Genomic DNA, 26773 nt, shown 5'->3' on the forward strand with positions numbered 1-26773 from the left:
TTGGGGAACTTGGGATACCATTATCTGGGGTAATCTATACACCTGTGTACGGATCCTTCACAAATTTCAAGTGACAGATTTAAAACTTTTTAAGAACAATGACATCAATTAAAATGGCTTATGAGAATCCCCTGAGGCAAACAGTATGTCCCCTCCCAAAGCACCATATCACACATGCTACGCCTCATGACATCCAAGGCATGAAACGAGTGTTATTTTCGAAACTCCGTATGCTTTTTTTGTCCCAATGGCTGCACACATTTAGTTACAACAGTAAACACATTTTTGAAACAATTGTTGAGAAATTAAAAGGGTTAATAACAAGTTCACAATTCATTTACATATTTAACTTTTTATTTTATTGTTTTAAAAAGTATACACCCAAAAATAAGTTTGGCTTAGTCACCTTTAGATATTGTGTAGTTTCTCCTGTTACCAATATTTTTGATATGCAGCCTTCGGAATTTTATCAAGCAAAGTAACTATTTGTGGGCATACATTTTGCTTGACTGCGGATCTCATCAGAGGGTCCTACCTATAGAAACGGTTGATATCACAGTTTAGAAAACATATTGCAAAGCAATTCTAACATGAATCAAAATATTAGTATGTGGGATTCAACAATCAGAGGCCGATGGGCCGCATATCAAGATATTTTTTGGGGAAAAATGTCCAGGATCAAATATCAATCACAAACAGGCACTAATTAACAGCCAATTGCATATATGTTTTCATATTAAAGAGGAAGTATTATCCTGTTCTGTATTTTTAGTCAGTTACTCCAATCCACCTTGACTAGAAGAATGATGAAAATCCCAATCATGGGTCTCACCCTTCAGAAAATCCAGCATGCTGGGACATGTAGTTCCAGGGTAACTGGAGTGCTAAAAGGTCTTTATCTCTGCGTTATACAGATTCAGGTGATGCTACTTGCTGCTCACTCCATTTTAGGCTGCGGCATTCTTAAAATTGTGTGAATCATAAAGTTATGAAAATTTCAATTATTTTGCAATTCTCCATTCAGTGATAATCAACAATTTGGGGCTCTGATCCAAAGATGGAGGTCTTAAAGGCAGCACACACAATTTTCTGCTATTTAATGGTAGGTTTTGCTATAATATCAGGCGGACGTTATACTTCCTCTTTAACTACCATCCAACTTTTTGAACTTTTAATTTAATTCTTATTCACTTTGGTATTAAGTCAAATCTTTAACTGAGGATTCCGCATTCATCCAAACGTGTGCATTCCTTGTCTTTTTAAAAAAAATGATGACCTGTTTTTTTTTTTGTAACGGTAAGCTCTTGAGATCCCTGTGGTGAAATATGACCGGACCTTCTGATGAGTGTAGAGACCGGAGTAGTGAAATGTTGAGCAGACAATGGACGGCAGCACCTGTTGTCTTATCGGTAAATATATAAATATATGTCATAATAAATAACAGAAATAATTAGCTGCTGTCTGAGCTCTTGATTCACAGAACGACTCTGAATTCTTTTTTTTTCTTTAAATGTTTTATATTTACACAGAACGTCAAAAAGAACCAAATACAATCAGAATATCTTTACTGACACATTCATTTCAGGCCCAGCTGCTCCTGTCACCGAGGTGAAGAGGGGCCCTGCAGGTTATGGCACCAACCACTGATATGGGTGGAACTACTCCCTTTCCCACCTCCCTCCCCATCCAAATGCAAGTTCCATGCGACCTTTGAGGCCAAGTTATTTATAAACTCCCCGTATCACAGGAAGTGGAGTAAGATTGTAAGCTCTTTGGGTGGGAGACTTCTATCACTCGTTCAGCTCCACGCGGACTGACAGGTTTAGAGAAATAAATATAGTTCAATAATAATATTCATAAGAATTAAATGATCTCTAGTCTCCCAAATCAGCTGCCCATTTAAGGAGGTAAAATGCGCTATGTACCTGTGTAACCAGCTGAAAGGGTTCACTCCACTGATAGCTCGTTCATAGAGTATCTAGACCTCTTCTATTGGTCACTTTTGGCTTTCTTCAGGCCTTAGGTTTTTCTCCTGACCCCTGATCCTATACCTCCCCGTACCACCCCTGGATCCTCAACCTTCTGCTCCTCCTTCACGGCCTCCATCTACACGTGGCCGTGTGGTCTTTACTGTACTTTCCATTAATTCCACTTTGAATTTTAAGCATCCTAATCTAAACCTCTTTCCAGTCACTCAATTCGCCATGAGACAGGAATAGTCTCATCTCGCCAGCTCAGTGAGCATCTGCTCGTTTCGTACAAGAAAGGAGGTTCAGGTGTGAAGAAGACAGGTGATAATGATGATGATGTTGGATAGCTGATAGCAGAGCAGTGGAAAGGAATGTAAGTATGTGAGAGGTGTTCACGGAGAATATGAAGGTTGAGGGTAAAGGAATGCGAATATGCAGATAGGACAAATGGGTTAGGGAGGTATCCCCTACAGTGCAGATCTGTCAGTGCGAATCCCAGGTCCTCAAGACCTGAGACAGAGAGCGAGGAGGGGGAGACTTAAAGGGGTCAATGAAAGTGGGAAAGTTTGGGGCATATGTGAACAGAGGAATTGATAGATTGAGTCTAAAGATAATAAAGGCTTAGGAAATAGAATTATATGTTTAGGATAAGTTCAGTGCGTTGTCCCCTTCTCTCTCCTCTCCACTTCCCACGTGTCCGGGGTCACACAGATTGTCGGCCGCAGGTCTGGACGGCACAGAGGGAGGGTGTAAGAGTTAGGGATGAAAAGGGGTTGCCAGCCCCCACCCCCTCAGGCCTCTGGACAGACGCCTCAGTGGGGGATCCCCAGTCCCTCTTCCTCCCCCCAGGTTCCGGGATGGACCCCTCAGCTCCGGTTAGTGATGGTCACTTGAGTTTAGAAAGTCTCCATTTTCTGTGATTTGGAGTCGAGGAGGCAGAGGTGGAAGGGCCCCATTCCATGGAGTCGCCAGCCTCAGACGCGGGTCTGCTGTACCCACGGAGGGAAACTTCTTCTCCTGTAGTGGGAGAGGTGGAGAGAGAGCTTACTTACAAATGTAATGCATCCATACACGAGTACAACAAATAGATGCATTTAATATACAGTAACAGTGCATATACATAGATCTATTTTTTTCTTTTGAAAAAACACGTAAACCAGTTTAAAGAGATGAGGTACAATCATTTTTTATACAATTATTGTGATCATTACAATCATTAGAGAGTCATGAGTTCAAATTTTTGTAAGTTAGTCCCAATTGCCCTTCTGAAAAATGGGCTGGGTTAGATATGGGACTTGGCCTCATCTGTCTCATTTATCCAGGAAATGTATCTAGCGGTGTAGAGTAAGATGGTGTTTTTGTCCAAAATAGTGACTAGGTTCCTCAATTCACTTTGGCAAAATAAAATCAGTGTGAAAATTATTCACTTTTACACTTTGTTGATCTGACCAAGCGAAAAGAACGGGGCCAGCTCAGCTTGGCACTGGTATTAGTAGTTGGGAGCAGATGGATGCAGACAAGCAGAGATGGATATTTGATAAGTAATATAATGTACAATGGGAAGAGGTAATGTATACATGGAGTAGCCTCACTGCGAATTCAGAGGAAATTTAGAATAATAAAAGACTGAATTTCTCTGTATATTAAAGTAGATTTGAAACATTATATTTTCCAGTATATTTTTAATATTTTATAATATATATGATTTTTAAATTAACATTTTAAATCTCTTTTATGGAATATATATATAGCACCCATTGAATGGGGCCATGCAAGGTCAATTTTAGAATATGTGGGGCCCTGGCGTCACTTTTTTCAGCCCCCCCCCCCCCTCATTTGCTTGTTCATTAACTTATATTTTCCTTTATTTATTGTTTCAGTTCAACTTTCCAAAAAAAATATATAAAATTAGGAAAATTAGTACAAATCAAGAAAGAAAAATATTATTTTCATAAAACTTTTTTTTATTGTGAGGCAACTCTGCTGTCTATTTTATAATGGAGATATCTGGCGACAACTATCACCAGCTGGATGGCTTTAGTACCAGAGAAATGGGCTTCCTTCATTTAATACGTCTATGCTGTTATTTTACTTACTTCATTTATGTATGTTTTTAATTTGTCTAAAGAACCCTTTAACACCAACTCAATAATCTATCCATCCCCTGACACTCCATAAATATGAAATAAACTACTACACTGTAAATGTAAACAAATGCACAAGTTTTTTTTCATATCACCTTTAAGTGTGCACAGGTATGTTTAGCCATACAAAAATGTAAGCTACCTATAATTTATTTATCCATTTGATGCAAAAACACACATATAATGCTACATACTGAAATACAATAATTGAAATAGTAATGTGAAACACGTCGTCTATACTTGCATCTTGTGACCAGCATTCATGAGGAATATTTAATGCCGGACTGCTTGCGTGTAATGCTGTGGATAATTTTATTTATTTAAAAAAAAAAAAGGTTTTTATGCTACAAATATATTAAGGATGATGCAATGAACATATACAGCACAATTCTTACAAATAAATTCTCAATTCTGTCTAAACACAAATAATTTGAGATGCTCTATCGCTGTATTTACAGTTTACTGGAATCCAGCCTCTTCTGCTAAGGACAGGACCATGCCAGCATTAACAATTTGTAAAATAAAGGGAAAACATCAACATTATCAACTGGATGCGAGTTATCAGTATAGCTCATCCACAAGTAAAATGCAACATCTGTCCACTCAATATCCAGTATTATTCGCTATGGAGAGCATAAGGCACTTAAAGTGGAGACATCGCTGGTACATAATTGAGGCAGCAATTTTATTGGCTGAACCAACATTCATAAGAATAGGGATTATTAATTAATTGGCTCAATCTACAAAATGGCCGCCACCACTGAGCGACAGTGACAAATTGATTAAAAAAAAAGTTTTGATACCAACCTCGTCAGATCACATAAAGACCTATTAGAAAAACATACTTGCCAACAGTCCTGATTTTCAGCCACTGAAATAAGCACAGCCTGGCAGAAAGGGGGTGGGGTCTGCTACAAATTGGTGTAGTTTGTGTGGATCTGTGTGTGGTTTGGTCAGACTTGGGGTGTAACATACATTGAGCTGAATTTCTAGTTGGTAATGTTACCGAGCATGTATAATATAAATAACAGATGGATGATTTTTTTTTTTTGACAAGGTGTAAACATTACTATCAAGAATAAATAATTAAACTATGCACTGAAAATCACTTTTTTTGCCCCCAACTTATGTAATGGCTTCACTAACAGGAAATTATTATTATTACAATTATTGTCTTTACCTTTATAATGACTAATCTTGCTCCTTGTATGTTTCTTTTGGTTGACCGCAGAGTCTGTTATTATTTATTTTTTCCATTAAGGATCATTTATAAGCCGCCGCAAAAATGATCTTATGAAAAGTCCCTACTTTGCGCAAATGTGCATTTTATAGAGAAGAGCATAGATGATGCATTAAATGTTGCCATTCATCATCAAGTGATGATGATAATGATGAATGGCATCTCCAATGTGTCACCGATGGACTTTAAATATAATTTAATGCATACATATTTACATGTTCCAGTCACCTTAAAATATGCGCAACGCAAATAAAAATGTAAATGTGCCATTTCTACGGTAAGCTTGTTTTTGGATGCAAATGCTCGCAAATCCCATAGAGGGATCTGTTCAGGAGAGCTGTTCTTTCTGTTGCCATTTTGGAGGTACCACCAAGTACGTTTTCTCTTAATTTAAATACATTAATATGTGACCTACTATACTGTATCAACATTCACTGCATAGAGTTAGGGTCACTCTCTCAGAAGAAGTCCCTGGAATAAGCAGGTGACTAATCACCTTATAATGCTACATACTGAAATACAATAACTGACATAGTAACGTGAAACGCGTCGTCTATACTTGCATCTTGTGACCAGCATTCAAGAGGAATATTAATGCCGGACCGCTTACGTGTAATTCTGTGGATATTATTTTTTTTTTTAACAGTATTTATGCTACAAAACGTAGAATTATATTAAGGATGATGTAATGAACATATACAGCACAATAAGTTGTGTGTAGCTGAGATTTCCTCGTTTTACATACAAAAAGAACAGCAGCTTTTTTTTTACTGGTTTACAGCAGAGTGCTGGGAAATTTTCTTTCTGTTGTCTAAATTCTAAATGATCCCACCCATTCTAGCACCTGCTGCGAAATTATAAGTTGATTGGGCAGCTTCTGTTTGTGTATTGTTGTTTGAGAGCCATGTATGAGATCAGCAGCTGACAACAGCTCTACTGCAATTGTGGAAACTTATCGGAGTACCTCCACTTAAGTTGGCTTGAAATGTAGAAACTGAGAGACAGCAAGATTCCAGAGAGAGGATGCTAAGTGGAATCACTGCACACTTGCTAGAGAGGGGTTTAAGAAGTGAAGCGGTACCTGGTTTGCCATGAATTACGGCACTTCTATGTTGAAAGGTCTGCTGGCTGGAGAACATTAATTGGCCCCAAAACACGGTGCCCTGGGGCGGCTTAGCTGGGCTAGTTTGGGGGTGTCCTGTGCTCTAAATTTGAATCGTAGAATGTTAGGGACCTACCCTACAGAGGTTACCTGGATATGGTGGGTAGGCCCATAACCTTGGCCAAGATTATGCTAAAAACCTCTATTGATTGCAAAATTTTATTGCATTTATATATTGTTAATAATTTGGAGTTGTGCACCTGAGATTTGTCTGTTTTTGTGCCTGCAATTTGTCTCATCAGGTAGCACCTCCCATTATATATATATATATATATTCAGGGTGTGCAGTCCAGAAATCTTTCCCATATGCCCCAAAACACGGGACTGATGGAATGCTGCTACTCCAGCCAGTTCTTCAATTACAATATAGTGGAGAAAATCCTTGCATTGGAGGATCTATACCAATAATACGTGGATGAACACAACAAAACTTGGGATGCTTTGTGCACAGCAGGAGTGTAAAACTCGGGAGTGCACCTGAATCTACTACACGAACCCGGAGGTTGTGAGTGCCCAAAGGCTAACTAAGCGGTGGCTTCTGCATTTAATATTATTGCCATTTTAAATTTCGTGGTCAAAATCGTGGAGAATCTGTGGCTTGCAAAAGTCGCCCCAAGTCTTCAGTTGAAGTGTTGTTTAAAAACAAAATATTTAATGCGTATGTGAAGACTTACAAGGTGATACAGGGTTTAATCACTAAGGAAATGTTTTACATTTCCAGTATCAAGTGGATCATGTTTATATTTGAGGGTGGAGGGAGGGAGAGAAGACCACTGGTGTATCTGTGAGTTGTTCAAGTTGCAAATGCTTAATAACTGGTGACAGTGAAGACTATAAAGAGTTTAATGAAATGGAAAGTATTAGTACTGTGGCTCTAATGTGTTCAGTAAGAATACTAAAATACACTGGGCCTGATTCATTAAGGATCGCTATTGCGATATCAGCTCCGTAATCGCACGCAGGTCTGCTGCGAAAATATGCTAATGATTGCTATCGCAATGTCGTCGCACTGCCATCATAGACGCCCACAGCCTCCCACTACCGCTATCTCACATCCGTAATACCTTGCAGACCTCCACAAACATGGGTAACATCGAGTACCATCGGTCCCTCGCGCAGAATTACAGCAGCCCTGACCTTACTCAGCAATTGCTAACCTCAGGCTGCGTATGCCAACGCACTGGCTAATTTATGCACGCCCATGCAACGGCGTTCAAACAGACAGACACGCCTGCGTTTCTCCGACCGCCCCCCCCCACTTACCACCCCCAAACGCTGACTACCTGTCAATCACTCTGCGATGGCTTACCGTGATCTGTGTGATCGCAGTGGTGCCTTCGCACAAGCGCACTGTGATGCATGCACAGTACGCAACCATCGTCTGTCTGCGTACGCTTTAGCAATCGTGATCCTTAATGAATCAGGCTCATAGTCTGAAAGGTTTATGAATCTTGGATGTGGTCTAGGACCTGTGCAAACTAGGAGACTTTAGAAAAAAAAAAAATAAAGCGAGATTTACTATGGCAAATGCCGGTTAGTGTAGCACCATACATTCTCAGCCAACTACCTTTGCTTACTGTATAAAAGTGACTGATTTTAAATCACTTTTATTGGTCTGCCTGAAATGAATAAAGTGATTGTTTGATCATAAGACTCAATGGGCTACATACGATTTACTGGTGGTCGGCATGCCGACGGTCATAAGACCGACACCGGCATCCCGATGTTCAGAATCCCGATAGGGGCCGGTAAGTAGCCTAACCCCCCCCCTCCTAACCCACCCCTGGTGGTGCCTAACCCTAACCTCCCCCTGGTGGTGCCTAAACCTACCTCCCCTTCCCGCACCCTAAACCTAACCCTGCCCGGGTGGTACTTAACCCTAACCCCCCCCGGTGGTGCCTAACCCAATCCACCCCCTCCCCGTATCCTAACCCTCCCCCTCTCTCCCCCCTAACCTCCCCCTGGTGGTGCCTAAACCTGTCCCCCTATTCACGCACCCTAAACCTAACCCCGCCCGGGTGGTACCTAACCCTAACCTCCCCCTGTGGTGCCTAACCCAATCCACCCCCTCCCCACAGCCTAAACCCCCCCCCTCTCTCCCCCCTAACCCTCCCCTGGTGGTTGCCTAACCCTAACCTCCCCCCAGTGATGCCTAAACCTACCCCCCCCCCCCCCGCAGCCTGACCCCCCGCGGTAGGTCCATAAACCTAACCCCCCATCCCTGGCCTAACCCTAGCCCACATACTTACCATCGGGATGCTGGCGGTCGGGATGCCGATGTTGGTATCTTGATCTCTTTGGAATGGCGGCGTCGGCATACTGACGGGCGTTGGGATTCTGGCGTCGGCATACTGGCGTCCTGCATCCTGTTCGCCGGCATCCTGACCGCATCCCGAACCAATTCTGCATGAAAGACAAATGCTTGACAAAGAAATATCCTTCTTAGAAATGTACAGAGAGATAAAAGGAAATAAAACAAAAATAGGAATTTATAAGAGTCTCTGGGCCACATTCAGAGACTTAGCTCAGTATGCAAAAGCTGCAGGAAGCGTCTTCAGTAAAAAGATGCCCACTGCTGGCTTCTGTGACCCGATGGCTGCATCCTAAGATGCAGTGTCGGATGAACATCGGACATCTGAGCAACTCTCATGTTACTTGTCTGGCAAAATCAAGGATGCAGCCACTAGCTTCGGTACGTCCAGAAAACAGAGCCGTCACGCCACCGCCCCGTTTTCTGAAACGCTCCCCATCGCTGTGCCAAAACGACAGCAGTATGTCAATCAAGCTGCGACATCGCAGGGCCAGATCTACATATGCGCAGTGCGGCTCCTGGCCATGTGCAGATCATTAAGCGTTGGAGATTTGCGTAAATATCAGCTATATGTAAATCTCTGAATCATGGACCGTGGAATGAAAATAGTCTGAAATTAAGGTTCTTAAAGTGAGTATGTCTTCATAGCCAACAAGCTATGTTGAGGGGGACAAGCTCAATGAGGCCAAAGAGACAAAAGCTGGGAGAAAACGCAGGAGAAAGTGAATGAGCGGAAGCAGATTCTCACGATACAGAGATCAAAGCTCCGGCCTTGGGTAGCTCGAAGAGGCTCTGGAGACTAATGTAGGGTTACAAACGGCACGATGATATAGAGATTGTGAAAAGAGCTGCAGACAAGACAGTGGTAAATTAAATCCTAAATCAAAGAGCTGGAACAGACACAGCCACAGACACATACACAAGCTGCTGGGAACCTGTCTGTGCAGCTGGAACAGTAAAAACAGATGAAAGAGAACCTGGAACATTTCAATCAGGCTCTGGAGAGTGAGTGTAACGTGCTAGCCAATGAGGGGGGAGCAGTAATAGAGGATATGATACAGAAGCTGCTGCAAGGAAGCACGTTTATTGTTACCAGGAAACTGCCAAAGAGAAAACATTTTTGACAAAAGATTCCAAAAGGGATTGACAAAGACACTTGTTTAATGACACCGAGTAAGTTGGAGGTTCTGAAAGCACTGGAGGAGAATATCTCTGGGTATAACAGGGTATATGACGACATACAGCAGGGGATGGACGGTAAGCAGACTGAGGCCATTATAGAAGCATATAATTTAAATTTATTCATTACACACCAGCAATTACAAAGCTGTTCCACTGATATACGTACAAGCCACTGAAACACTTATGGTGGGAATCTAAATGAGGAAACTGGACTTAATAAAACTGCAATTGTTCTGGAGTATAAAGGCCTGTGTATAAGAGAAACTGTAATGGTGCGTACACGCGGTACGATTTAAATGGACGATATTAACGATATCGATCATATCATTATCGTTCGTATCGTGCATTTTTCGCTCACCAACGATGCGCGGGCATGAATGGTCGATATCGACCATCGCCCGCACATGCAGGTCAACCTGATCGATATCGACCAGGTTACTATAGGGACCCGCGTCTACGTTATAGTCGTTGGTGTGCTGGATGATCGATATCGATCGTCCAGCACACACGGGAGATCGAGCAACGATATATCGTTATCATTGTCGATCGTCCTGTCTGTACGCACCATAACAAGGATGAGGGAAGGATACATGCTACAGAAAGAACCACTCCAGACATTGTAGTTAAGAAAGCTCCACACAGGACAAGCTACGTATGGCTATTGTACTACAGCGACAAGCGTCGTCAAGAATCGTATCAAACTCTGAGTACTGAAAGAGGAAAGTGGCTCGATGACAGCAGTTGTCAATGACAATGAGTCTTCTGACATTACCAAGGGCCCAGAAGTGCCACGTCCATGTCCGCTAGTTGATACAGGACAGTGCGATATGGTGGACTTGGGAGAGTCACATGGTGGCACAGGGACCAATGCTTTGAGCTGCTGTTAGACATGTGACGCTATACAGTGGGATAGGTGACTCAAAACAAAAGTTTATACATGTTTGCTGACATTTTTAATGATGATAAAGGAAGAAAGAGCATGATCTGCATACAAACACTCGCCATTTGTGCCCATAAAGCGAGATCAGCGCGGCACAGAATCAGCCCCAAGAGTGTTTCTCCTATAATGAGATAATGTCCATGCTTAATGTCTTGTCTGCATTTCTTCAGTTTAGGAAAGGAACACAGACCGTCCATGCCAGAATCTCCAATTCCACACGTGACATTAACCAAGATGGAAAGAGGCGCCCACCACTTCGAACTGAAAGAATAAGGTTCTAGTGCCAGCTAATGGGCTAAGTGGATGGGTATTTAAGCTGTGGAAAGAGGGGGTAGATTACAGGCTAGGTGGGCCAGGACCGGCTTCAGGGGTCGGAGCACCCTGTGCCGGCTCTCTCTAGTTGTCCCCTACATCGGCGGAAATGGGGGCGTGTCCTAATTACCATAGGCCACGCCTCCCATGTGACGTTGTTGGAGGTGTGCCCGCATGGCACGTATCCAAACGTCAGGCTGGGGGTGGGAAGCCTCACTAGCTGGGCTTCCTCCAGCCCTCTCCCATCACTGAATGGATGACGCACGCATGCGCGCAGCATCCATTCAGACTCCGGGGTCCGGCACCGCCGCACAGCTGCGTCGGTGGGGGTCCCCGACCTCCCGATTTGACTACCCGCGGCCCAATTCGGCCCACGGGTGGACAGTACGGTCCCGCTGAAATCAGGATGTTGGGGAGGGGTGCGCCTTTTATGGGTGGCGCCCCTGTTCGACCACACTGGTCGAACACCCCTAGAGCCGGCCCTGAGGTGGGCCTGGTTGGCCACCTGTTAAGGACCTGTCCAAGAATAAAATAGTGTGTGGCCACACGTTATGGGCAGCCCAGAAGAGACCTGCAAGCAGCTGTGTGTCTTACAGGGGGCAGGACTGGAGAGAGGCTCTTTCAAGCCTGAGCCGCGTACACACTAGACGATATTTTGAACGACTGAACGATATCGTTATCGTTCAAAATATCGGCTAGTGTGCATGTGAGAAACGACCAGCGACGCTCCCACTTGCCGATGCTGGCACCCCCGCCGGGACTGTCGATGACGATATGGCTGCACACACATTAGGGACAGCAGAGACCAGAGAGAGGCTGCTAAGACAGTTACCCGCACACCTTAGAGAGGGTTCCAGGAGTGACACGGTGCCCTGATAGGAGCTAGGCAGTTATTGTATTCAGGTTTTGGTCTGCTGTGAATAAAAGCAGTTGCTGGCTGAACACCCTTAGCTAGAACCCAAACACGGCACTGACAGAGGGGTGCTACCAAACTAAGCTCACCTCACGCTATCTATATATCTATATATATATATATACTGAGAGGCCAAACTATTATGACTGCCGGGCCAGTACTTTGTTGGGCAACCCTTTGCTCTTAATATAGCTTGAATTCTTCTAGGTATGGATTCAACTAACTGCCGTTATGTTTTTGTGGGGAATATTAGCCCAAATGCGATGAACTACTTCTGCATAATGTTGTCTCCGCCAGCCTGAAGTCGTGCCCGTACAAGAAGGATCCATGCTTTTCTGCTGTTATCTCCATATCCGCACCCTACCACCGGTCAGAGCACATAACCCATTTCCAATCATTTACTGTCCAATTCATGGAGGCGTTTCACCCTGTTTGCAGCAGATAGCAATGGTGCATGGACAGGCCGCCTGCTTCTGTAGCCCATACGGTGTAATGTGCGGCGTACTGTTCACTGAGAGGCCATCTGAACTGGTCCCTGATTCAGACTATCTGTAATGTGATGCACTGTTGCCCGTCTGGGAGACTGAACAAGCCTGCCCACTCTCCGTTCCGCTCCAGGACCCAGTAGCCGTTTATGACCACAGGTCTTGTGATCAGACTTAGTTTTTTGCCTGCTGGTCCACTCTGTGTACAACTGGTGCCCTCAAACAATTCCCCAGTGCTGTTTGGCTGATCACCAGGGCTGTAGCTAGGGTAGTGCGGCCGGTGCCATCGCACAGGGCACCACAGGTCAGGGGGCACCGTTTGGGCTTGTCAAATTTCTGTTTATTATCATTCTTGCTTGTAGCTTCCTCTTATTTCATCCCCAGCATCTCCTGGCCTCCCCTATCTCTTTCCTGGCCCTTTCCCATGAAGCCATGGCCTTTTTTTGGGTGCATTATGTCCCTTTGAAAAATGAGGGGGGCGCCAATGTTCTTTCTGGCACAGGGCACCAAAAAGTCTAGTTACGGCTCTGCTGATCACCGTACCGTTGCTATGAGCGCCAACAATCATTCCTTGTTCCAAGTCTATCAGATTGCGTTGATTATTTCATGAGTGATACACTGCATTAGTCTCTGCATACCTTCACTTTTCTTTGAGTCTCTTAAGTACATTTAGCGCTGTAAAGCTTTTTTTTTTTTTTTTTTTTAACGCTCCAACAGACAGAGGGGCTGATGCAAAGTTGTACATACACATGATTGCGTAACGTATTTTGTGTGAACTTTTGTATGTATATGCTCAAAAAAGAAGCGCAATCAAATGCAGAGACTTATGCACGCATCGATCCTCACGACCTAAGTGGTCGGACTGGTTTGGGAAGAGACGAAGAAGACAAAGTTCCGTGACGGCGTGTTTACGCAGATACTGGCCGTGCAGACCTGTAATGATGTTCAAAATGCGCATATCGGTTGCACTTGCTATACAGAGGTGCAAGTACGCTTCGATGGTGATGACTTGGTGGACTATAGCTGCTTAGGTTCAGGGTTGGACTGGCCCACAGGGGTACAGGGGAAATCCCCGGTGGGCCCCAGTGCCTGAGGGCCCCACCTCCTCTTCCTATCAGTTTTCAGACAGTGCACTGAAATTATACATTGTTCCTCTATTACAGGGTCAGTTACTTGGTATACAGGAATATGGATGAACAGACAGACCATGCACTGTAGTATTCATGTTGTCTGCAGGCTATGTCCTTTATAATGATTGGCCAAGCCTCTGTGATGGATGGCCACACCCTTTAAGCATAGGCCCCTACCAGTGCTTTCCCTGGTGGGCCTTTCATGCCTCAGTTCGACACTGCTTAGGTTGCCTAGCAAAGGTGAAATCAACGCTATTGTGTGGAAATCTGTGTTGATTTTTTTTTTTTGCAAGAATGTTCCTTTCAAGTAATTTAAGCATGTTTTATATATGTCTGTTCTATTCTGAAGTGGACGGAACTTGTACGGATCTGGTGTTTTGGAAAGTGAACCAAAACGGAGGGTGGCAATGTGATCGCACGTTACCACCCTGACTTGCGGGAGTGCCATGAGCGTGTGTCAAAAGCTCCACGTGATTATGAGTCTTGCACCTAGCATGGGGCTGGGATAAAACCGATGGGCGACGCGGCTTTCCGCTTGCAGACGCACCTACTCCCGCATTAGGAGTACGTATGCACGCATCAGCATAAGGTAGTAAATCTGGCGAACACGGCTGCCCGCAACACCGGCCACTTTCATGCGACTTAGCATCAGCCCCAGAATGTCAGACTCCTCGGTCATGTGACCTGAAGGTGAAATCCTTTCTTTGTCTCTAGTGGAAGTCATTTGTGCAGAAGGCACAAGAGAAGCCTCAACGTGGTGACACCTAAAGGAACAGGAAGTTCTGGCCTAAAGACGTTGAGAGTTGTAGGTAGAACATTTAACGCCAACTGAAGGTACCGTTGCAGAGTGCGCCCAGTGTCGCGCTACCCGTGCACCTACATTTCTGTATGGGGTAATTTTGAGTCATAAGCGTTTCGATAGCATCTACAGTTTCGACTGACGGGGTGTAACTGTGTTGTAAAGGGGCATTCTCACACAGGCCAAGCTAAGCGAGAGCGCGAGGACGCAACGGCGGGCTATGCAGATTGGGACATAACGGTAAATATGTCTGTTTCCAGATGTTTCTTTTGCACCTACAGATATGTACTTATACGTCTTTATTGCAGTCTCGACAAAAAAGCCCCTTTCGGCGCGCTAGGTCCTGTGAGACTCTGCTAGCACCTGGCGACTTTTTTGACAAAAATACATCTGAGTTGCAATGTGAAGCGACTTACCTGTGTGCGACTGAGTCCCTGAATCTGTATACAAAGTGCTACAATGTAGCGGTCGCAGCTTTTTTCACTCCACGTTCCATTGTGCTTCATATACAGACTCAGGCGCGCACAGATATACTGTACAAGTGTCACATATCACGTTAATTAGCACAGATTGCACACGCGTCCTAGTCACAACGCATTGCCACTTTTTCAGCAGAAAAAGACGCCCGACGCTAGCAGAGTAGCACGGTACCTGGCGGCTGACTCACGCCAGGCAAGTCACGCTGTGGGACGTATTGAGGCTACATGTATGAAGACACATCTGAGGTAAAATGCACATTTTCCGTGCCGAAGTGCTGGAGCACATACTCCTGATTCCTGGCAAACCCTGGAGCAGGTGTTGATGTATAAAAGCAGTTTTAAAACCATTTGACATTAGTCTATTTTGACAAAGTAGCCAGAGAGATCTGTGGCAAAGACGCTTGGCTATATCTGTAACAGCAGAGACTGTTAGGGATGAGCCTGTACCAGCACTGCCCTCCTGTAAACAGCCGCTAATTGCAATCAGTCTACCTGTGCCCTAATCATCCTAATTGGCATCTGTCTAGAAGCCTGCCAATGTGACATTGTCACACTGTGCACTATTCCCTGTGATGTGCCTCAGTAAGCAATCAGTACCACTGACCAAATTACCTGGTGCTAAAAATACGTATCCGAAATGGAGTGTCTGTGTCACAAAATCAACAACGACAAGTAATACCACGCGCGGTGCACGCAGCGACGAGACTTTGGCGATGTGGCCGCTAGATTTAAAGCGGCAAAATTTATTAAAAGGCAAAACCAGGCTGGTTTTTGCCTTGAAACAAATTTTGGATTTTGAATCGAGCGGTCACATGACGAAAATGTTTCGCTGCGCGCAACTCTCAGGCTGTTACATTTGGGCCTGAAAGTGATATCATAAATCAGAACACAATGTGACAGGATTCCACTGCAGGATGCCCTGGAGAAAATACCGTCTAATCTCATGTGCCAGATTCAAAATGGAGAGTTTTTATCGCCTAGCCAGCCACAAAATGGCGGAATTCACTGCAGAATATAATGAAGGAAGTACTGTAAAATCACATGTCATCGTATCCAAAATAGAAAGTCTGTGTTACGTAGCCAACCACAATATGGCAGAATATCACTACAGGACATGCTGAAGGAAATATTTTCCAATCTCATGCATCATATCAGAAATGGAAGATCTCTATCACAAAGCAAAGAAATAAATCACTGCAAGACATTCTGTAGGCAATACCACCTAATCTGATGTAGACTCTACCGACATGAAGAGGCTATACGAGTTATCACAAGGACCACCACACCACATTATGAGTCCAAACAATGCGAATATTTGCCCGTAAATAAATGTTTGAACAGCTCGGCGAGTGAACCGTCCCTACGTTTCCTAGCACTTACTATTGTCAGTGCGCACTTGCACTATCCCTATAATGGGGCTGATTCTTAGGTGGGAGCAAAGCAGAAAAGAGAGAATAACTTTGCACCTGGGTTAAACCATGCTGCACTACAGGGGGGGGGAGGGGTCAGGTGTAATATGTGCAGAGAGAGTTAGATTTGGGAGGGGTTTATCCAAACTCTAATCTAACTTGCAGTGTAACGGTAAAGCTGCTCAGCATTTGTGTGCTACATGCAAAAGCAGCAAGTATGTACCCTTCATGCAAAAATAATAAATGTATTTGTACACCTCACATTGCTACATGGTTTGTTCCAGGTGCAAAGGGGTCTATGTACTAAGCCTTCGAGATAAAGTGGACGGAGATAAAGTACCAACCAATCAGTTCCTAGCTGTCATTTTTCAAACACAGGGGAAGATGTATTTTATTGGCACTTAACGTGCCTCTATAACGCTTCCTGCTTCGCCTCTTTACCGAGGAGAAGCAGGAAGCACTAACGATGATGTATTAACGTCTCAGCGGCTGGAGTGGGAGGGTGATAACTCCCCCCTCCGGCGATCCCCGCTAGAGACCACAGTGCATCAGCCTAGTACTGATGCGCTCTGTCTCAGTCCCGGCCGGCTCCACTGAGTATTGCGAGATTCCACATGCAGCCCCCAGAGCCGGCAGCCACCGCAGCAGGGACAGCGCTGCCCCTGCTGTGGGGATAGGGCATCGCCAGGCTGCAGCTGTCAATAGTGACAGCTGCAGCAGACGGAAGGGTCAGGCGAACTGACCGTTCATACGTAGCCCTGCCTATCTTGTAGATAGCAGCACCGATAATGACAGGGGAGAACAGTGCCCCTGTCATTTACTGCCCAGCCCCCCAATCATACATGGGGGAGAAGCGGTATCAGCGCACGTAACGTGCGCTGATGCCGCTTCATACATCTCCCCCGTAGCTTGTAAAGTGACAGGAGCTGTTCGGTTGGTACTTTATCTAGGTCCACTTTCTCTCTCTCCAAGGCTTAGTACATAGACCCCAAAGTTTCTTGCTTTGTTTAATTTGCTCTCATCTCAGAATCAGCCCCAATATGTGCAAAATATATGTCTTAAGTTAGGCATAACTATAACTACGCATATGCACAACTTTACAAATCTACGTGTGAACGCCCTGCTACAATTCCGTTACACCCATTCTGTCTCAAGTGTAGATACGTTCAGTGTGCATCACCCGCTGTTATATACAACTGGTTCCCGTGCAAGGCAAACATATACCACAAACGCTGCACAGACAGAGAGGCGCTCAGCTGTGCATTACCCACTATACCACATAGCAATGAGAATATAGCAGAATGTAGGACATTCTGAAGACGATCCTATCCCATACTTACCTACTCTCCCGGCAGTCTCCTGATGTTTCGGGTAGCCCCTCGGACCCCCAAAAGAGTAGGTGGTTCTCCCGCATTCCTCTCCCTTCCTAATGAAGTGGACAGGATGGGGAAATGATACAGCTAATCTGCGGGTGCTTAGGGTGGGGGCGAGGCCAGTAGTCTCTGAGAATCGCTGCACTTTAGGGGCCTAATGACAAGAAGAGCCTGCTTCCGCCCCCAGGGTAGTCATCTGCATCACCTCTCCAGGCCTCTCCCAGACAGGAGACATTTACACTCAGTGATTGTCCCCTACCCAAATTCATATTACATATCCAAAGTGATAAGAGTCTAATTTACCTGCCCAATATTCAGAGGAAAATACTATCCAATCTCATGCTACATACACAAAATGAAGACCCTAAATCAGGGTTTCCCAAACTCGGTCTTATAAGGTATCTTAATAGTCCAGCGGGGAGATGTATCAAGCCTCGGAGAGAGATATGGAGGAGTTGCCCATAGCAACCAATCAGCTTCTCTCTGTTATTTCATACTCTGCGTTAGATAAATGACAGTTAGAAGCGGATTGGTTGCTTTGGGCCACTTGTACACTATCTCTTGCCAAGGCTTGATACATCTCCCCAGAGCCGCCCGTAACTAGACTTTTTTGGTGCCCTGTGCCAGAGAGAGCATTGGGCACCAAACCACCACCACCCCATTTTTTAAATAGGAATATAAGATAGTGCACCTGAAAAAGGGCCATGGCCTCATGGGGAATGGCCAGGGAAGAGACAGGGGCAGCCAGGAGATGCTGGGGATAAAAGAAGAGGAAACTACAAGTGAGAATGGTAATAAACAGGAAAATGGACAGGCCCAAACAGCGCCCCCTGCCCTGCGGTGCCCTGTCCTATAGCACAGGTGGCAGTACCCTAGTTATAGCCCTGCATCTCTCACCAGGTTTTAAAGATATCCATGCTTGTGACAAGAAGGTATAATCAAACTGATTGAGGTACTAATTTAAGTCACCTGTGCTTAAGCAGGGATATCCTTAAAACCTGGACTGTTAAGGTGTCCAGAGGGCCGAGTTTGGGATTCACTGGCCTAAATTGTAAAGACAAGCTCAAACTAGAAATTCTATTTCCAAAATAGAGTTTCTATGACAACACCAGGCCCCAATATAACATTGTAAAGACAATTCTGTCTGATCTCGTATACCAAATGCATATCACACACCAGCCCCAACATTGCTGGATGTCACTGCAAGGCACACATACTATAGCATCCACTCTCATATACCATATGCATATCACACACCAGCCCCAACATTGCTGGATGTCACTGCAAGGCACACATACTATAGCATCCACTCTCATATACCATATGCATATCACACACCAGCCCCAACATTGCTGGATGTCACTGCAAGGCACACATACTATAGTATGCACTCTCAAATACCATATGCATATCACACACCAGCCCCAACATTGCAGGATGTCACTGCAAGGCACACATACTATAGCATCCACTCTCATATACCATATGCATATCACACACCAGCCCCAACATTGCAGGATGTCACTGCAAGGCACACATACTATAGTATCCACTCTCATATACCATATGCATATCACACACCAGCCCCAACATTGCAGGATGTCACTGCAAGGCACGCATACTATAGCATCCACTCTCATATACCATATGCATATCACACACCAGCCCCAACATTGCAGGATGTCACTGCAAGGCACACATACTATAGCATCCACTCTCATATACCATATGCATATCACACACCAGCCCCAACATTGCAGGATGTCACTGCAAGGCACACATACTATAGCATCCACTCTCATATACCATATGCATATCACACACCAGCCCCAACATTGCAGGATGTCACTGCAAGGCACACATACTATAGCATCCACTCTCATATACCATATGCATATCACACACCAGCCCCAACATTGCAGGATGTCACTGCAAGGCACACATACTATAGCATCCACTCTCATATACCATATGCATATCACACACCAGCCCCAACATTGCTGGATGTCACTGCAAGGCACACATACTATAGCATCCACTCTCATATACCATATGCATTTCACACACCAGCCCCAACATTGCAGGATGTCACTGCAAGGCACACATACTATAGCATCCACTCTCATATACTATATGCATATCACACACCAGCCCCAACATTGCAGGATGTCACTGCAAGGCACACATACTATAGTATCCACTCTCATATACCATATGCATATCACACACCAGCCCCAACATTGCTGGATGTCACTGCAAGGCACGCATACTATAGCATCCACTCTCATATACCATATGCATATCACACACCAGCCCCAACATTGCAGGATGTCACTGCAAGGCACGCATACTATAGTATCCACTTTCATATACCATTTCCAAAGTAAGGAGTCATTATCACAAAGTGTACCCCAATATGGCGCTATGAAGAAAATATTATCACTCTCATATATTACACCCTAAATTGAGAGTGTATAATATGGCAGAACCCACTGACAGACATACTGAAGGAAATCCTGTCCAATCTTGTGTAACGTACAAAATGGAGAGTCTACATCGTAAAGCCAACCATAATATGGCCGACTCTTATAGTGGAGCATTATAAAGACAATGCCATGCAATTTAAAAGGCAAAGACAACTAGATTATGACAAAATATCAGTGCCAGACGTTCTAAAGGCAAAACCATCCAACCTCACCGGGAGGTGTCCTTAAGTGAACGCAGAAAACCTGTTCCGTGGTGACGTTATGGGAGTGTCGCGGGTGTGTCAGTGATACTAGCTTTGTTCCCAAACGCGCAGCCGCAGAGGCCATGTTCAGACAGAGACACTGCACCTGCAATAGGGCTGGTGCACGTGTCAACGGTACAAGTGTCAATGGTGCACGTGATGGTGGATTGTCAAGAGGCACCGGCGGTGTTGCAGTGAGCACAGGCACTGAAAGTGGGCGTCCCACGTCTACTCCGCAAAAAAATGCAGCGACGGTGGCAACTGCGTGCACCTTTGTATAAGGCCCCATACCACAAATCCAAACACAATATGGCAGATGTTCACTGCAAGACCTTCTGGGGAAAACACTGTTCCATCTTAGGAAAATATCCAAATGGAGAGTCTGAACGCCAAAGCCAAACACAACATGGAGAACATCACCTGCCGGGACTCTCTTGCTATTTTTCGCCATGCGCACCCTCCAAACGCATCTCAGCTGCATCCACACCTGGGGTTAGGTGGGTGTAACTGGGAAGCAGCTGGGAGTTTGCAGCATGTAGACGGAACTGCGGGGTATTCTGAGGTTAGGATAGGGTCGGTCCGCACGCGCACTGAGGACAGGGCAGACAGTGATGGCAGCTACTTTCACAAGCGGACGGATAGCGGCGGAGCAACCGCATAGATATGGCCGACGCTGGAGACAGGCGGAGATCCGCACTTATTTCCGACCACTCACTGTGGCCACATCTGCAACTCCCTCAGAATCAGCCCCTCATAGTCCATCCACAACAGGAAGTATCAACGTGTGGTCCAGAGACTCAGCTTTGAGCACCTTCCTCCATGACTGTCACTAAGACTCTATGATTACTCTCTGACGTACAGTACCTGGCGCCTCTTCTATATTCCAGGCTGGCATGTTATATATGTAAAAGCCAAAACATGTATAACTTGAAGGACAGTACAAAGGTCAGTTCGGTCATATAATAAAATTAGAACCACACACACAAATGATAAACTTTCCTTTGGTCAGTTTGAAACAGACTAAGCAGTTGTCAAAGCCCCTCGCGCCCAAGCGTTCCCGGAACTAGGAGAAATATAATAAATGCGTACCACACAAATACAGGGGAGGGCGGGGACAGGGGTGCGGTGTGGGAATATTACAGCCCCCCGGGATACTCTGGTGTAGAAGTAACCAGCATGAAGTATCATTTCACTTTGCAGGTGAATGAATTGAGCCCATGTCAGTGTACCCTTTCATTTCAGCACAATGAGTTACGCTAAGCACCATAGACTGATATATATATATATATATATATATATTATACTACAGCTTTCATTATTGCTATCTAACGCGGTGATAATGAATTGATGCAGACAATAGACAGATGAAATAATGGAACCTGCGCTACTTACCCCCTATCCTCTGTTCCTCATTAACACGAAACCTTTTGCCTGTCCCAGCTTCAGTCAATACAATACTGCAAAATACGCCGGCTCTAATTAAAGTATAACAATAATAACCCCTTCCCATCATCCCCACTTTATCTTTTTCTAATCACCCTCCTGCCCCTCATCATCCTCTCTCGTCTATATCTCAATAATACAATTCTCCAACCAACTACAATAAGAAGTCATATAGCGGAGAGGGCCGGTCATTCCTCACTAGTCACATTCCCCAATAGACAGTAAGGGGTATATTTACTAAAGTGACAGTATTTAGAAATGGAGATGTTGCCCATAGCAACCAATCAGATTCTACTTAACATTTATCTAGCACCTTCTAGAAGATAATAGCTAGAATCTGATTGGTTGCTATGGGCAACATCTCCACTTCTAAAAACCAGCACTTTAGTAAATATACCCCTAAGACTCTGGTGTATTAGCTGCTTTGCAGCAGTAACCGTATTGCATAGTGCAGCAACATAGTTTCAGCAAAGTAAGAGTACTGTAGTTGTCTGCCAAGATCTATTCCAGTGACTAGGGAAAGGGGGAGGCGTGAGAGCCCAGGCATTCGTTGTTTATACTTGTCAGTTGAAATGTTTAGCTCACACATATATAGGTTAGGAACAATTTAATGTTTATTTTTCTAGAATGCCACAGAAAATGAATATCGTTCAGCAATTGGGGATAGCAACTAAACAAAGTTTCCGAACTTCCTTTCTAATGCTACATCACTAGTGTCCAATTGATACTCTCTCCTTTGTCTCATGTATTATAAAATACCTCTCTGGGCTCGATTTTAAGACCCGATCGCTAACGCGTATGCAAGTTTGGCTAAGTAATGGCAAGACAGGCGATCGCACGGCAAGGCATAAGCATGCCCACTACGTCTTGGTGTGAGATCGCCCAGTGTATGCAGACGCCCACCAGCCTGTCTTAAGACGCCCACTTGCGCACGGCATCTCCAGGAAGTGTATGCAGCCATCGGTACATCGGGTACCATCGGAAGCGAATGCAGCACTTGTGGTTGACTAAATCCCACTGCAAGCACTGCAATCACTTCAGTGTATAATTCAGCCAGGTGACGTGTACTATGATGCTGCCTGTTAATTATGCACGCCTCTGAAACGGCGTTGAGATGCTCGGACACGCCTGCGTTCGCACCTCCACTCCCCTCTTTTTAATGGCCAGCCCCTGTCACCACCCACAAATGGCTTCTCCTGTCACTCACTCTGTTGGGCTGTCTATGCGCAGCGAGCGAACGCTTCCCGATCTCTTGCACTGTGATGCGTAAGCTTGCGCACAATGCAAACATCGGACGGCTACGAGCGAACGCTTCCTAGCGAGCGGGTCTGAATCAGGTCCACTGTATCATATAGTCCTCTATCTCAGGGTCGCTCCTGACTGTCTCCCTCATTAGTGGCCCCTTTCATAATCTCTCACTCCCCCCCATCTCTTCCCAGATGACAGACGGGACGGGTGTGATGAGGATGTCACACACAAAGGCACAATGACATTGTAATTTCCACCTGAGCCTCGATAAGTCTCCTCTTCATATCGATGGGTTCTTGCGTGTGGTCCTTCCTGATCTCCTCCTCCACCAGCATCAACCTGGAGGCGAGACAGAAAACAGCCGCTGAAAGCAACAAACCTACAGGGACAATGTTTGCGGAACCTTCCCGGATGTCTAAGGTTAGTGTCAGATGGGGCACTTCCAGCATTTGAAGCATATGGTTTAATCACCACTAAGCTGACACATAATGTGATGAATGGTGCGTCATAACTATCATTTGTACTCTCTGTGCTGCAAAAAGGCACTGGCAGAGGGTATTCTGACACATCATTCATCACTACGTGTCAACATACAATAGGAGAGATAAAAGCTTAAGATCAAGAATTGCTCCATCTGACGCTACCCTACAAATATCAAAGAATATCCAGAGGACGGTGTGTGTGATTTGTGACTTGGCAATGACAGACACAAGTACCCTGACGCACAAAGAAGGAACATCACCTGAATGTGAATTACCACTAATATGTAGCCAATCAGGAGCGTTGGAACATTCAGTAGACTGACAGAAGCCAATCAGAGCACTAAAACATTCACGTTTAGACCAAGAATAGCCAATCAGATCATTACAACAGTCACTGGGTTGGATCAGCCTGCAGCCAATCACAGCATTAGAACAGTCACAGGGCTAGAAAAGCCTGCAGCCAATTAGAGCATAAGAACAATCACAGGGCTGGAACAGCCTGCAGCCAATCGGAGCATTAGTACAGTCACTGGGTTGGGACAGCCTGCAGCCAATCAACGCATTAGAACAGTCACTGGGTTGGAACAGCCAGCAGCCAATCAGAGCATTTGTATAGTCACTGGGCTGGCATAGCCTGCAGCCAATCAGAGCATTAGAACAGACACTGGGCTGGAACAGCCTGCAGCCAATCAGAGCATTAGAACAGACACTGGGCTGGAACAGCCTGCAGCCAATCAGAGCATTAGAACACTCATAGGATTAATGTGAAAGTGTAACACGCGTTACACCTATAATAACGGTGTATCTGCAAATATTGTCAGCTATGTCACCGTATTTCAATCCAATAAACATTTCTGAAAATGCCTTATTAAATGGTTTTATTTTTGAGGGAGAAAGTGGAGGAGATGATATATTACACTGGTATAGGCAGGAGTGGAACATGACATTTCCATGCCCATTGCAAATTAAGGGTGGGCTGGTAATTTTGGTCCACCCATCATTTGGGTACTCATAGTGCATTTGGAGTCTCTACAGTGTAGAATTCACTATAACAAGGGTTTCGGAGACCAAATGGAGAGTCCTAGTATTGTGTTACCAAAATCATGGAAGGCAGATGGGGAGCACAAAGAGGGCAACTGCCCAAGCCTCCAACCCTTGGTTCTGCGATATATACTGTATACTGAACATCAGAGAAGGCCCTGAGATACAGAACTGCAGGTTTATGCAGTGTATACAATACAAAGTATCATCTACAACAGAGTTGTTGCTGCATTATATACTGAATGTCACAGATCACCTATGGGTTTTTTGCACATTGCAAGGTTATAACCTAAAATGCTTGATGAACCCTAATCACATTTAAGTTTAATTTCACTTTATTTTTGTTTATATATTCAACAAATTATAACATTATCCATTATTCTATAATGTTGTCTCTCCCTTTAATGATAATTTGGGTGTGAAAAATTAAATCTCCACCATAGGTATGTAGTCGTTATGCCAACATGTCGACATTGTCCTTATGTTGACAGCCAAAATGTCGAAAAATACAGGTTTAGGGCTGTGCCATTAGAAAAATGATGTGTCGACATGCCGACTGTCATCAGTGTTGTCATTCTGAATGCCCACATAACATACCGCACTCTCTTCCATGCACTAATCCAAAAATGTCGGAGTTCCTCCAATGATCATTTTAATATGGAGAATGACATAAGTACTGTGGCCTTTACCAATATTTGTTTTCATCTAGTCTTTTATGTCATCTGGAAATTCCGTTGTTTAAGCCAAAAAAAGAAAATATGTTATTTTCAAAATGTTTTTTTTTTTTTTGTGAGGGTTCTCTAATTCACAGGCAGGGTGTATGGTATAGTGGTATTACTGTATGGTGAGTATATAGTGTTACCTTAGAACTTACATAGTTTTATCTGATGAATGAAGAAGTGTACTCAGTACTTTGATTGTAAGAGTTGGAGGTCTTATGACTAATGCAGGTTACGTAGCAAATTACACAGTAAAGAGATTAACTGTGGTGTGGCTTGGAACCGATGAGAGAGATCATTATCATGCAGGCTGGAACATATTGTACGTTTTAGTCTCGTTCTAATTCCAGGAATATGATTTTCCTGAAAACTGTGATATTTTGTACAATAGGGCTTCAAGGCGGAAAACATCTTGGAGGATGGGCTGGTAATGTATATTTCAAAGAACTGGAAAATCAGTCTGATTGCAGCTCCTACACAGATGAGAACAGAGAAAGAGGTAGGACTTATGAGCACCATTCAGTGTTGTTTTTTATAGAAATGAAGAAGCTTAAAGGGTTTGCTCAGTTTAAGACAGCCACCCTCTATTACCCCAGACCGCCATGACGTCATTAGGTTGGGGGTAATTGTTTAAATTGATCTGTAAGAGCTCCAGTGAACAAGACATCACCGTAAACACTGTTGTTTCTGAAGCTCCGAGGAAAAAAACATCATCAACAAAGTGCACCTACTCCAGGATCCTAATATCTGTGTATTCAGAGGAAGTGCAAGGCTAAACAAGTGAGAACTGCAGATCAACTGACTGTAAATTCCATCCTGGGGTGCAAGCAGCCAGTTTAGGCAAATATGGGTCAACGGGTGCTCTGCAGTGCAGGAAACCAGTCGGTGCAGGACATGAAAAGCTCATCACACTTTGAAATACATGTTTGTAATCTCAGGGGTGCACTAGACCATCATGCACAAGGGAAGGCGACACTGTTAGATGAATCTTTCTTGATCATGGTCTCAAGAAACATATGTCACCAGCCTAAAGAACTCTTCTCCCATGCATGCTTGTTTCCAACAGTGAAGGCTTCTCACCTGGTTCCATATTATCTCATATTATTGGGCACATAGCTTGGCATGCAGTCTCAGTCACTGCCACTGAAGGCAAGGTCACATATAATTGCTATAAATAGGGACTGAGTTATCATTTTCTCCCCATAGTTCAGCAATGCTTTCCAAACCAGTCGGGTCTCTTCCAGGATGGCAATACCGCCATCC

At 44.5% G+C, this 26773-nt stretch overlaps 1 protein-coding gene across 9 annotated transcripts in view; it reads right to left on the reverse strand.

Moving 5' to 3' along the window:
• Positions 1 to 386: 386 nt before the first annotated feature.
• SYNGAP1 (synaptic Ras GTPase activating protein 1) overlaps positions 387 to 26773 on the reverse strand; it is a 453461-nt gene continuing 427074 nt past the window's right edge. For 5 of the 9 annotated variants that reach the window (XM_088446589.1, XM_088446587.1, XM_088446588.1 and 2 more), the window contains 3 exons: positions 23526 to 23607; positions 8766 to 8919; positions 387 to 2987 (listed from right to left, as the gene is read on the reverse strand). In XM_088446589.1, coding sequence (XP_088302715.1) covers positions 2857 to 2987; positions 8766 to 8919; positions 23526 to 23607 — 367 coding nt within the window. In that variant the 3' untranslated portion in view covers positions 387 to 2856. The remainder of the gene's footprint in view (positions 2988 to 8765; positions 8920 to 23525; positions 23608 to 26773) is intronic. The other 4 variants (XM_088446593.1, XM_088446591.1, XM_088446594.1 and 1 more) reach the window with 2 other exon arrangements.

Source organism: Taudactylus pleione, unplaced genomic scaffold, assembly GCF_031769625.1.
Source record: "Taudactylus pleione unplaced genomic scaffold, aTauple2 ptg000400l, whole genome shotgun sequence".
NCBI lineage: Eukaryota > Metazoa > Chordata > Amphibia > Anura > Myobatrachidae > Taudactylus > Taudactylus pleione.